We start from the raw sequence: 13,873 nt of genomic DNA, 5'->3' as shown, positions 1-13,873 counted from the left end.
GTCGAATCGCAGCGTTTCTTGCCTCTCAGTATGGCTCTATTGATTGTGGATGCCCAAAGACACATTCCATAGACCACACGCTCTCGAGCAATCAAACGGAACCAATATACTTTTTTATGAACTACATAAGTCTACAGTTAATGCGCCCGACGACCTTTCTGCCGTGGTTATCCAGTATTCCGGCCTGGAGTAGGTTTTTCCGAGCTACAGAGTCCGAGGATCGAGTACCTGACTTGCCCACGATTTGCCCGAACACTCGCGGGCTTTGATAACGTTGCGCAATTGTCAGCCAATTGTTTTTCTCGAAATTCTGAGCTAAGCTCTCTATTTCAGTTCCTCAGTCTTAATTATCGTAGTGGGATTTAGTCATTATTTCCAGGATAGCGAGACTACATTGATTGGCATTGCTATAGAACTTCGTATATGGTTTATTTTATGGTATAAACGCCAGTTGAGACTGTGTGATAGCCTCTCATACCAACATGTGCTGTCAAAGAACTCTGCCATTGTGCTCCTTGAGATAGTCTTTCGATTGATTTCTCGAAAGTATAGTCAGGTTCCCAGCCTAACTCTCCAACAGCTTTAGTAGAATCATATACTCGATCGATCCTATCGGGATATCTGAATCCTCTTTTGCTAAATTCTTTTATGCTACCAGGGGAGACTGTTTTGATAACAGAGCTCGGGTTAGAGTCAAGGTTTCTTAAAGTCTCACTTGTCCTCGGAAGTGGGCTTGTCGCACTAATGATATACAGACCCCAACCAAGTTCCAATCCCTTCTTCATGGCACATACGCATGATTTGACAACATCGGCAATGTCGACTCTTCGATAGAGAAGCTCGCAAAGCTTCAAATTCTCGTCACCCATCGAATTCCTGCGATCCTCATCGTCGTCCTGCTCAGGAAAGAATCGGCTAGTCCGCAAGACTATTACCGGCAATTGCGTCTGGCGGTGGATGAGATAGCACATGTTTTCGGCAGCGATTTTCGTCACGCCGTAGATGTTCTTGGGCTTCGGGACGACAGACTCATCGATCCATGCCGCAGGCTCTCCCCTTTTCGGACTCAGGGCGGAGCCAAAGGCAGAGGTGGTGCTTATGAAGACGAATGATTCAATCTGTTGTCCCAGATTTGCTGCTTCTTCAAGCAGAATCAGTGTGCCGGTGATGTTTGTTTTGATGAAGTCCTCTTTCGTATGAGAGCCGACGTGTGGCTTGTGCAACGTGGCAGTATGCACCACATGTTTGATTGTCGGGTGGTCGGTAAAGATCTTGGTGATAAAAGTTCGGTCTTCAATGGATCCGACCAAGCTCGATGCCCCGCAGGGAAGAATGTCGATCCCGAGCGGTGTGTATCCCAATGACGGCAATGTCAGCATTAGCGCATAGCCTAGATGACCAGCTGCACCTGTGACCAGGACATCCGGAGTCGGCATATTAGACCAGATGTTATCCAAAGCAGAAACACCAGGATGAACAACAAGGAGAGTGTTGCAAAAGTTCAATTTTTCGATGATTTTGGATAGACTATTGCAGCGTGAGTCATGCAGTCTATCTTGGCTCTCACATGTGCAACGAATCGGCGGTAAGGGGCTGATTAGCATGTTCCAGTTCTTATCATGCGATATCGGGCGATCTACTCCAAACGAAGCGGTCAAGTTGGGTTAGTCGAGACTTCGCATCAAACTTCAACATGAAGAAATACACCTTGAATGATTTATTATACTTATCTGTTAAAAATATACTAAGTCTTCTCCATCGGCTATGTTTAGCTGCACTTAAAGGAACTGATTCGGTCGTTCAAGTTATCATTTTCCAGGTTCAAGATCAAAGTTGCGGCAGTGGCGAACGCCGAACCCGTGCAACTATTACCACTTGACCTGAATATCAGCAATTGTATACACCAACATTTCTCTATATCCACTCACTCATAGTAGGTGCAACTCACTCCGCCTCCGTGAACAATAGAGCTTGCCTTGTTGTTGATTGAGATTGGCAGGTTTTCTGGAAAATTTTCATCAGCAAAACTTTATTATACGTTAAGCGAGGATGACAGGAGTACTCACGGCAACCACCAACAGGCTCATTCAGATATGCGTAGCAGGTCTGACCCCCTTGCCCACTTTCAGCATCGGGGCAGAAAGTTATCACGTGAGTCCCACGATGTTGAACATCGCGCTTGCAAAGATAGAGCAGAGCAAGAACACTTACGCGGCATTCGCAGAAGCTCCCAACGCGACGGTTATTAGCGTCGATACAATTCTAACAATGAGGTCGAGCTTCATCTTGAGCAAAGAGAATAGTAAATTGTTACTAGAAATCTTATGAACTTTAGGCTTGATGTGCCGGATGCGAACCAATTTATACCACAAGCTACAAGATACCAGTGAGATGACTTCATAGCAACCCAGTGTCAAAAATAGCCATGACATCGCGAGGTAAACGTCGATCTTCCAAGGTGATCTCAAATTCCATTTCGATTACAGCAGTTGCGCCGACAAGAGCGAACATGATATGCTGTACTTCGTTGGCGCGGTCGCAGAATCCAGCTGCTTTCGGATCATGAAATCCCAAGCACAGCCGCAGCAGCGCGCGCATGCCATGCCTATAACAAGCAAGACTTCACTAACAGTTGCACTCCAAGCTCATCAATGAGCTCGCTTGAGACACTACTGTAATGCATTACGCTAGCGGCTATAGACATTACTGTGGCTGGTAGCTTTGTGATATTTCAGCACTGCATCTTTGATCCAGCTAACATGTCTAGTAGTAGGAGGCTTTGATCCTAGTCACTCTACGTTATCATGAGGCTTAACGCAACAGAGTTTTAGCACGATCCTTGAAAATACGCGACTATTTGGCTGCTTGCTGTGTATCACGCGGGTGTTTGGCGTCTTCTATACTATTGGCTCGCCTAGACGAGAGTTGTCCCGAAGTGTTTAGCTTGCAATGCATACATGCAGGACGGGTAGTTGAGCGGTACGTTCCGTTCATCTCCACGCTTTCACGCAACTCGCGGGGCCGTTTCCTTTCGCTGACAGTCACAGCAAGGTGTGATAACCTTCAGTCAACAGACAGGACTACGGGTTTATTGCTTATTTCGGTCATCGCCATGAAGGGAAACGCCACGAAGTTAGAGGAATTGAGAGTCGCCACGCAGCGGCTCAATGCCGCAGTCAATGCTTGGAGTGTAGAGGTTGGCGGCGGCAGTGGCGGTAATCCTGCTACTGATAGGCTTCTCCGCCAACAGATTGCGTTGGCAGCAACATCCATTCTCACGGCTGTCAAGGACCCGGCAGGAATGGGCATGGAAGCCATTTCACAAGTCACAGTGATCACGGCGAACCGAATATTCTGGGAGTGGGGCGTGTTTGATGGTATCCCAACTGATGAGGATAGTGGCATCACTTATGCAGAATTGGCTACAATGGTGAACGCAGATGCCTCCCTGCTGGGTGAGGAATCCCAAACATTCTTGTCTCAATGGACAATCATTGTCGCTTCTAACCCAGCAAATCGTCCGAGTAGCTCGCATAGGAGCAGTACTCGTTTCTGCCGGTATTCTTCGGCAAATCGAAGTTGGGCGCGTTGCGCATACTTCAAGGTCCAGTATATTTGCCAGGGATCAAATGGCTGGCTTCACTTATCAGATGGCGTATGAATCAAGTCTTTTCTCATCTATCTATTCTACCGCTTTCTTTACTGACTTTGAAGTCCGTTAGTTGGGACAATGCCATGGCTTCGTATGCTACACTGCCACAATACTTTCAAAAGTATGGAAGGAAAGAGCCACAAACACAAGACCATGTGCCAGTAACCTTCGCAGCTGGTATGCCAGAGCTTACATACTACGAACTACTCAAGCGAGACCATGCACGAAGAGAGCGATTCACCAAGGCCATGGGACCCCTCGAGGAAAGTAGTAAGTCAGCTCGAATATTCATTTCATATTCTACAGTCGTGTTTGAAGGATAAAGAAGCACAATCTCTCGAAAGCGGAAGCCATTCTTGAGGTGGTTTCTATTCTTCTTTCTGCCCCTTCCCATAAGCTGACCACTGCCTCCAAATATTTTAGTGCCGATCACTGGAATCTACGACTTTAGCTGGGCAATTAACAAGGTAGTAGAAGAAGATTCGGAAAGAGTGTTGTTTGTCGACATCGGGGGTGGTAATGGCCATGCTCTTCTGGCCATTCACCGAGAATTTCCCGGGCTGCCTTTGAACCGCTGTATGCTGCAAGATTTGCCCGAGGTCATTCAGGCGGTAACAACCGAAGCCGGTCGAACAGACTTGAAGGAAGTTCAGAAGATGGCGATTGACTTCAACAGGGAACAGCCTCAAAAAGGTATAGTATCTTCATGTTCATGAATCCGAGACATCACTTTTGACGAGTCTAAGGAGCACTCATTTCCTGGATTCGACGCTGCCTCCACAATCACAGTGATTTAACAACTATCAACATTTTAAAGCACGTGGCTGACGCAATGGCCACTGACAGCAAGCTACTGATTCAAGAGGACATCCTAGATGATATGCCAAATGCATTGGCGTCCGTGGTAGATAGTAGGCAACTTCTAGATCTCGTTCTGATCAAGCCCAACTCTAGACTGTTCCTCCCGATACATTTGAGCGCAGAAAATCTATCCTCCTTCAGTATGGTTATGAACCGATTGCTGACGGCTAATATGTAGTGTTAATGATGAGTTTTGGAGGCAAACAGCGAAATCTAGACTGCTGGGAGGAGGTGACGTCAGAGGCTGGGTTGCGCATATCAGGTGTCTTCAAAGGGACTCAGAGCTCACTGGGTGTTATCGAGTGTGTCAAGCAAGCTTAGACAAGCTTGAAGTATGGAGGAGTAACACATGCCCCTAGCCAAGGGTTGGGAGAAGACATCGTATTGTAATTGCTTTGACAATTCCATAAACAGAGCAACATCTAGTGTCGTGCCTAGGCATAGTTTTGTCCGCATAACAATTTTTACATACAAGCAGAGATCTTATTGACGAATATCTGCTAGGCCACAAGCTACTCTACTATATTCAGCGAGAAAGATGCTACGTTTCGCAGCGGCTACCCGAATCGAGCTTAACAAGTGACGTCACTCCTAATTATGAATAATGACAGCATTGTTTGACATGTAATTAAGTCGAGTAAGTTTTGATTGTACTAGCCGGTCTTCAAAAATGAATAAGAGAAAGAAAGAAAACATTTGGAGATAGACTAGTCAGGCCGCCGGGATTGGCTTTGCCCTGTTTAGCGGACAGTTTCGATGTCAGGTCGTCATAAGCATACTAACCACCTATTCATTTCTATAATATGACTAACAAAGCACAGAATAGAATATTGGTGTTGGTGATAACGGATCTCTTGGTATGATTAGACTTGTCTTTGTCAGACACGCATGGACCAGCGAGTTAATGGCATTCATACCACAGGTTTTATTCACCAGAGTTCTGAATCGTTGAACAACTTCAAGAGGTGGTTTTTTATGCTGGGCAGACTTCATACACAACAACGGCTGAGTGAATTTCATGAGTTGTCGTGAAAATTTTGAGTGCTGGCCACATCAGACCAAAAAGGATACTTCCGTCACAGATAAAGTTCTTTCGAACTTTCCAACTTCTGGGAGAGCGCGTTGCAAACGCAAACCCAAGATTTTCGTCAAGCTTGGTCACTCGAAATCAAGAATTCGCTCCATCTATCGACTCTATCCATCAACGCCCGTCTTCTCGCAACTCGGTCATCTTTGCGGTCCCACTCCATCGGTAGTCCTGATCGACGTCTCTCACTATTACCATCTTCACGCCTCTCCTTCCACGGAGCGCCCCAATCTAGCTCGTACGTTCGAACTAGCCTTCAGTGCACGAAAAGCTGTCGCTAGTGGCCAAGAAAGAATTGACTGGAAAGAAGAGACGCGTTATCCCTTACTGCGGTCATGGCCTCGAGAATTCCTAGACCCCCGGGGCAATGGACAGATATCGCAGCACCAAGGATATATTCGGATCAATGCATCGACCAATACCTCAAACGCGTCAATATGGTGAACATTGCCATAAATAAAAAATTCAACAATATATGCAAGCGAATAGACGTCATGTCAGTTCAAATTACCGACTTCCTCAGCTTTCAGGGGCGGGCTGATAGCATAATCCACAACACAGGATTTCAGAGTGTATCAGATGGATCTCTCGCGCTGCGCGCTACCTCGGGCGGTCAATGTGGTACACATGGCGATCGAATCAAGGCGACTGTCGATATTCCCGGTGATGCACAGGAACAATACGATAAGCCAAGTCTGGTACGGCAAGACAAGCGACAAGGTCCTGAAGATTGTTTGCATCATGTCGCTTTCAGAGGGACGGGGTGTTCAGATAACCCTTGATTCAATCTCCGATCACGACTCGTCCTCAAGAGGGATGATGTCGGCGAGTCTGATCCAGAGTATGATGATCCGCAAGACAACGGAATTATCTATTGGGAAAGCTCTTAATTTTCACGGATGTACATCTCTTGGGGAAAAACATTCGCTCCTTTTTTAAGAGACGATAACACTTGAGAGGACTTCGAGCAACAGCTTATTGTCATTTTTCAAAGCCTTCTCAGAAGATCCGCTATCCTCTGGTAGTTTAAAGAACTTACAGTAAATTCCTGTCAACAGCTCTGAGCTAGCAGGCTGAATTAAATCCAAGTTGCATTGAAGACACGCTTCTCTCGAGCCTCTGTTGCTTATACTCGCTTCACAGAGGGTGAATTGGATTTGTACGACATCGCCTATTATCAATGCTATATCTTGATTCATTGAGAGAAAATTTCGATATGCCCGTCTATCAGGGTGATTACGAGAGCACAATTTCAACCGGGACTGGGTGATGCTTAAGATCTGGCTCAGCATAGCCCCGAGGGTCAGAAAATATTTACAAGCCCCCAGATAGGAAGAGACTGTGGAGAAATACATGCAACAAACTGAAAGGTCGAGGTCTAGATTATTCGCCATTGCTTTGGATCGATATTCTCTAGACCGTGATTCCGTCTTATTATGACACTCAGAATGAACACCTATCTCCTACATTCAGCGCCTTTTCGTCTTTTTCGTGTCGCTTTTTGACATTGCATGTGACTGAGTTATCGGACCCACTCCGAGATGACCCCAAGATACGGTTCACAGGGACGATTTGCAGAAAAAAAATGTAACTTGACTGCATTTCTCATCTTCCATACCACACCACCCCAAATATCGTGTTTACTAAACAAATCGACATCTGTTGTTACAATCACATTGCACTAAATCTAAACAGTTTATTTCCCAGATTCGACGAGCTAAAGTCGGAGCTGAGACAGTCAATCGCACGGATTTAGACAAAGGGTAGAAAACTAGAAGGAAAACTACCTTTATATGTTTACAGTATGTTATGCTTTGGCACAGTGGCTATAAAGATAGTATTTAGACATATTTCACTCTAAGACAACTATTATGGCAGCAGCTTGACATATACCAAGAAAGCTCTCTCTCTTGTGCGAGCCTGCGATTTTTTCGTGTGTTAGGTTTTAAGCATGATATTTGTGAACGTGTTCAACTACGTGACCAAGATCGTTCAGAGTTCAATAGGTTATAAACACTATAGAAGCTTAGATCATGTGTCAGGCCCTGAATGGCGAGGAATGCTGTACCGCCCCATGATCAATTGCCAGGAGTATCCCCGGCGGTTGGCCGACTTCTCTCCGTATATCCGTCTGTCTCCATGATGGACGGATGTTGAGATCTCCAAAACTGCGGGGAAGTTGGGGTGATGTCGTCGGGCTTGTCGCTGAATGTGGAGATGGGTCCACAATGACTACATTGAGCCGAGACAATGTCTGGTTGTCGTTTAGGCTAAAGGCATGTGCGGTGACCAAGATCGTGAGTGGGTGGATAGGTATGCGGGGATTGTCATTGTGCAGTCCAAGGTGGCATCGTCTGCATAGCGGAACAAGTCGAACCAGGTCGTGAGCATACAACATGTAGTTGGTAATTGCAGACTTTGCTAATTGCCGGATTCAGTCACAATGCATAAATGAATCCAATGTATCCGAATTAGGAGTGAGGCTCATGGAAGCTCTTTCCTCCCAGAACGTAACCCATTGATAATGCGCCACCATCTCCTGTTTCTCGTCTCACTCGGTCTTACCGCCGCAGAAAACGGCCTGAGCGGCTGGCTTCGATACGCGCTACTTTCTGACGCCGCTGCTCATGTCGAAAAGGTTCCGTCCTATATCATCGCCCTTAACACAACCAAAACCAGTCCGGTGTACGTGGCTGGTCAAGAGCTCAAGACAGGAATTGAGAGGATTCTCGGCAAGGCCACCAGGGTGGCCAGCAAACGGTGCAAGTCCGCAGCGACGATCACAGTTGGAACAATTGGGGCGTACACTGCCGATGGTGGCCAGCTTGTCGAAGAGCCCGATCTGGCGGAGGATGGGTTCTGGCTCAGCACAAAAGGGGATTCCATTAAGATATTGGGTCAGAACGAGCGAGGTGCGTTATATGGCGCCTTCGAGTACTTGTCGATGCTTGCACAAGGGAACTTCTCTGAGGTTGCATATGCCACTAGCCCGGACGCGCCGATCAGATGGGTCAACCAGTGGGACAACATGGACGGAAGCATCGAAAGAGGATACGCTGGTCCTTCCATATTCTTCGAAAACGGAACCATCAAACAGAATCTAACCCGCGTTGCTGAATATGCTCGTTTACTCGCCTCGGTCCGCATCAATGGCATTATTGTCAACAATGTCAACGCAAATGCTACTCTTCTCAACCCTATGAATGTGGCCGGGTTGGGCAGAATCGCGGATTCTATGCGGCCATACGGTGTACGCATTGGGATCTCCTTGAGATTCGACTCGCCACAGGTACTTGGTGGGCTCAGTACATTTGATCCTCTCGACAAGGATGTCATCTCTTTCTGGACAAATGTGACAGAGAACATCTACTCAGCTGTTCCCGATTTCGCTGGATACCTCGTAAAAGCGAACTCAGAAGGCCAGCCGGGACCATTGACCTACAATCGGACACTAGCCCAAGGTGCAAACCTATTCGCCAATACATTGCTGCCTCATGGTGGGGTTGTAATGTTCAGGGCTTTTGTATATGACAATACCATCAATGAGTCCGACTGGAAAGCCGACCGCGCGAATGCTGCTGTTGATTTCTTTCGGGACCTTGATGGAGATTTCGATTCGAATGTTGTAGTCCAGATCAAGTACGGACCCATCGACTTCCAAGTCAGAGAGCCGGCATCGCCTCTGTTCTCTCACTTGAGACAGACCGGTAGTGCCATTGAGCTTCAGGTCACGCAAGAGTACCTCGGTCAGCAATGCCATGTGCTCTATCTTGCGCCACTTTGGAAAACCATTCTTGATTTTGATATGCGTGTCGATGGCAAGCAATCGTTCGTCAAAGACATTGTCGGTGGTACTGTCTTCAACAGGTCGCTCACAGGATATGCTGCGGTTGTAAACGTAGGCACTAACACGAGTTGGCTCGGCAGCCACTTAGCCATGTCGAATCTGTATGCATATGGGCGATTGGCCTGGAATCCAAGTGATGAATCGATAAACATGCTGCATGATTGGGTCCGATTGACGTTCGGCTCAGATCCAATTCTCATTGACACCATCACGAAGTTGAGTATGGAATCATGGCCAGCATACGAGAACTATACCGGTAATCTCGGCATCCAGACGTTGACAGACATAACGGGGAACCATTTTGGCCCAAATCCGGCGTCACAAGACGACAATGGATGGGGCCAGTGGACACGGGCAGATGCTTTTAGTATCGGAATGGATCGTACTGTCAAGAATGGGACCGGATTCTCTGGTCAGTACCCCGCCGAGGTGGCCTCGATGTACGAGGAAATCAATACCACGCCTGATAATCTGCTGCTCTGGTTCCACCACGTAAATTATACACAGCTGCTCAATTCCGGCAAGACTGTAATCCAGCACTTCTATGACGCGCACTACGCGGGTGCAGAGACGGCGCAGACGTTTGTGAAGTTGTGGGAGGGCCTTGACGGCAAAATTGACAGAGAGAGGTTCGAGGAGACCTTGTTCCGGATCAAGTTCCAAGCTGGACATTCCATCGTTTGGCGAGATGCAATCAACGAGTTCTATCACAACAAGAGTGGTATCTCGGATGCATTAGCAAGAGTTGGATATCATCCTTGGCGCGTGGAAGCAGAGGATATGTTGTTGGATGGTTACAAAGTCGTGGCCGTCACCCCGTTCGAGACGGCCAGCGACTACTTTGCCATCATTACGACCCGTAACGATACGTTGGGAACCGCAACGACGGCATTATCTTTCCCGTCTGGAAAGTATGATGTTGCTGTGAATTATTTCGATCTTGCTGGAGGAAGAGCTCATTGGGAGGTGTTTCTGAACGACGTGTCGGTGGGAGGATGGCGAGGCACAAACGAAGACAGACTGGGCCACGCGACGTCGACACGACTCGATGGCCATTCTGCCACCCGCATTACGTTTCCTAGGATTGAAATCACCAAGGGCGATGTGCTGAAGATTGTGGGTACACCAGATGGAATTGAGGCGGCGCCGTTAGATTACATTGCCGTTCTTCCAGCAGGCGTAGTGGATTAAGTTGCTGATCTTCGAACAAGGGCGCAAGACGCGAGTTTCAACGTGTTCCCTGTCTTGAACAGGGAAGTTGCTGACTCTCTTGAAGCGAGTGGATCTGGAAGCAATCTCAGAGTTGGCATGGTGTACAAGGTAGCGATAGTGCAACGTGCGTCCTGGCCGGCATTAAGGTCACATTCCCTGAATGTCGAGACAGAGGTCTACTTACCTCCACATCCAGATGCAATTGAGCTCTTTTATTATGACAATGTATGACAATGACGATGCATTATCAGACAGCTTTACTAAGCTAACTGCCCTTCCGATATTGCCTCTTGGTCTATGCACATTCGGTCACTTAGTGATCGCGATTAATGTGCGAGCGTATAAGAACTGTAAAGAATGCAAAGTCACAAACAAGCAACTTTCTTTGATATGCACTGATACATCAAGGAATATTCAACCTACTCACACAGTTGTTTTCTACGCGCCGCTCACACAATACAGCACGAGCATATTTATACGTGCATAGTCCCGGCTCCTTAGGCTCAATTGACTAAACTCAACATAGTACTAGGATCTCGCCTCCTTGAGAAGAATAAACGATACTACGTCACAGGCCACACGGCGGCACCTGCTTTCAATGTGAGAAATGTCCCTACTATCCGAGTTGGGGCTATTAGGCGGCGGAAGGCCCATCCGAGACAGACTCTGTCCCAACAGCAATTAGTACTGTCCCAACCGTAGTTACAATGCACCAATTGCGGTTGCGACCCTCTCCTTTTTCCCCTGACATATTGGAGTTTCCGCCTCTGCATTCGCGCTTGCCTCAGTTGAGAGTTCCTGACATGAAAATGCAAGGAAGGCAAGCCGAGTTCCAGAAACAGAAAGGCGAGTCTGGACAGCCGGTTCGTGTGCTTTTCCCCCCTTTTCGCTTCGCCTCGTTCATTCAGTCAATGCTGCGTTTGCAGCACTCTGCCCAATGATCACCACTCACACAGACCACCTATCCCCTCAGCAGATACCCCTTTTCTCCATCCGTTAAAGTACGGGCTGAGTCCAGCGAAGTCAAACAAATCAGTCGTTCAGACAATCGAATTATCGATGTTGTAGTCACGTCCCAAACCTGACGAGCTGTTGCCATCTGCAGATTAGCCTTACAAATCTCAAGTCATTAAGAACTAGTATGAGCATCGTAGCTATCGTTAGAATTGCAGTAGGGGTCACTGAATATCGTGGTCATTTTCATGGAAATGCCTATGCATCTTAGGGGCTTGGAGCTTGCGTCAGGGCGTAATTAGCGCCTCAGAGTATAGACCGCATTCATTTCTCGGACACTGACTTTCTATTATCTGAAAACCCCTTGGATCTAGAGGCAGCGGGTCACCCCGACTCGGAGGGCAAATTGTGTTGTTGGAAGGTACTGATTGACTTGACGGACAGGGATCAAATTAATCTAGCTAGGTCACAAGACTGGACGAACAGGTGCAGCTCGCGTCGAGCACGCGTCCTCTCAAATCACTCATCAAGCATTGAATATATCTAATGGCACTTAAAAGAGCTCAGTCGCCAGTTCAAAAATCAAGACTACTACCCTCAATCATCGACCCTTATTCTAGCCTGTACACTTCGCCTCTAGACACCGTCAACCGCCTCTGTGTCAACCAGTGACGGAGTTTGCTCCCCAACGGCGTCTACATTGCAACATTTCAAGCAGCTCTACAGATTGCTTGTAGGCTAGTTTTACGCATCACAGGAAGCCGCGCCGCGCGCCTTGGTATCTTGTAGTTTGACCTCGGACGCTGCTTAGCCTAGGCACATTCGATCTAGTGGTGGTAGGCTCTACCCATCATGCCGGTCTGAGACAATCCAAATCCAAAGTTATGAGCTCGACTAATTGTGCTTTAGCCAAAACGTCAGTGGCAGCAACAGGGAAAGGGGAGATGTGTCAAGAAACGTCAAGTCATTGTCGACAACAAGATCATCGTCGCGAGCAAGTACTACCGCTATTTGAAGAGAATGCGTTTCATAGAGGACAGCATCAGAATAGGAAAGTCTAAGGGTACTTACGTCATTGGAAGAATACAACACAATCCCCACGATTCAGACGAAGAGTTCGTTCTCTGTCTTTTCGCCATGCCCAAGCCAACGGAGGACTTCCCAACGCCGGATATCCTCGTACCTGTAAAGAAACAGAACGTCACGTTTTTCCCTTGGATGTCCACGAGACCGACAGGAGGAGAGGAAAAGATTCTTTCGCCCCAGCCTCCAGATGATCGAATTGTCGCAAACTTCATCATGGCCCTGGCCATTCACGACACGACCCGAACGGATTTCAAGTCTAGTGGACTCTACGCTAGAACAGTTGAAGCCATAATTGGTGCCTATGTTGCCGATGACTGTGGAATTCTGATCGGAGATGGAGCCCGCAAGGTCGTACATTTTGCGCACAATGAGATGGAGAAGCTGATGAAGAACGCATACCGCGCAACCGAAGCGGAGCTCTTAGCTCAAGTACAGGACTTAGAGGAAGAGATTAAGAAGATGAAAGATCGAAAAAAGACATTTAAGAAGGAGTTAAAGAAATTCGAGCTCGACCGCGAACAAGAGGTAAGCTTGCGATCGAGAAAGCATTGTTATTGTTTCAGTCTTGTTGAGCAAAAGAAAATGCATGGAGACAGAATATTCAAGGAGCTTAAAAGATAGTTTAGCAAGTCTAATCAACCATTTTTCATGCTAGATAGTAATGTCAATGTAACGGACCAGATAGGTAGTCTATTCAGCTAGCTATAGTCTCAATAACGAGAATAGTTCAACTAAAGGAGAAGAAAGGAAAGAAAAGCAGTTCTCAAAGCTCTTAACTCCCTCTTATTAATTCGTAACCTCCTCTTCCTACTGATCAGACTCCATAGTTCAGAACTTACTTACCTATTTTCAGGACAGTAGATCTTTAAGTTTACATCCACCATAGCAGCCTCTAAACTACAGCCTCTCTTCCATCTAGATCCTCCTATCTATGGCTCAATCAAGCTCATTTTCTCCAGGCTGCTTTGCCAAGGCTTAATCAGCGCCCAAATGTATAAGAGAGTGCCCCTTATAAAGCCTACTATTGTGCTACATTGANNAGGGTTCGGCTGTTCAGCGTCACCCGGCAGGGCGGTATCTCCAGATGCTCAGTGCGTAGGTCTAGCAATCTGCCAGCAACCCACAGAGCCCATCCGGCGGCGCTGAGGAGGTGACTCCACAGCGCCTTTCCAGG

General features: G+C 47.2%; 3 protein-coding genes across 3 annotated transcripts; 2 read left to right on the top strand and 1 right to left on the bottom strand.

Moving 5' to 3' along the window:
• Nucleotides 1-711: 711 nt before the first annotated feature.
• On the bottom strand, nt 712-1,436 carry UCRPA7_1067 (putative nad dependent epimerase dehydratase family protein; the record flags this gene model as incomplete). Its single annotated transcript, XM_007913664.1, has 2 exons — nt 712-741; nt 795-1,436. 2 exons carry the CDS (start codon nt 1,434-1,436, stop codon nt 712-714), a joined length of 672 nt encoding a protein of 223 aa, XP_007911855.1.
• Nucleotides 1,437-8,124: 6,688 nt separating this feature from the next.
• UCRPA7_1066 (putative alpha-glucuronidase protein) lies at nt 8,125-10,638 on the top strand (the record flags this gene model as incomplete). Its single annotated transcript, XM_007913659.1, has 1 exon — nt 8,125-10,638. One exon carries the CDS (start codon nt 8,125-8,127, stop codon nt 10,636-10,638), a length of 2,514 nt encoding a protein of 837 aa, XP_007911850.1.
• Nucleotides 10,639-12,465: 1,827 nt separating this feature from the next.
• UCRPA7_1065 (hypothetical protein) lies at nt 12,466-13,434 on the top strand (the record flags this gene model as incomplete). The annotated part of the gene is made up of 3 exons (XM_007913661.1): nt 12,466-12,471; nt 12,523-13,224; nt 13,426-13,434. The coding sequence occupies 3 exons, from the start codon at nt 12,466-12,468 to the stop codon at nt 13,432-13,434; spliced, it is 717 nt and encodes a 238-aa protein (XP_007911852.1).
• Between the last annotated feature and the right edge of the window lie 439 nt (nt 13,435-13,873).

Source organism: Phaeoacremonium minimum (genome assembly GCF_000392275.1).
Source record: "Phaeoacremonium minimum UCRPA7 unplaced genomic scaffold PA7_03_scaffold_60, whole genome shotgun sequence".
In the NCBI taxonomy this organism is placed as follows: Eukaryota; Fungi; Ascomycota; class Sordariomycetes; order Togniniales; family Togniniaceae; genus Phaeoacremonium; species Phaeoacremonium minimum.
This window is presented reverse-complemented; position numbering and strand designations above follow the sequence as displayed.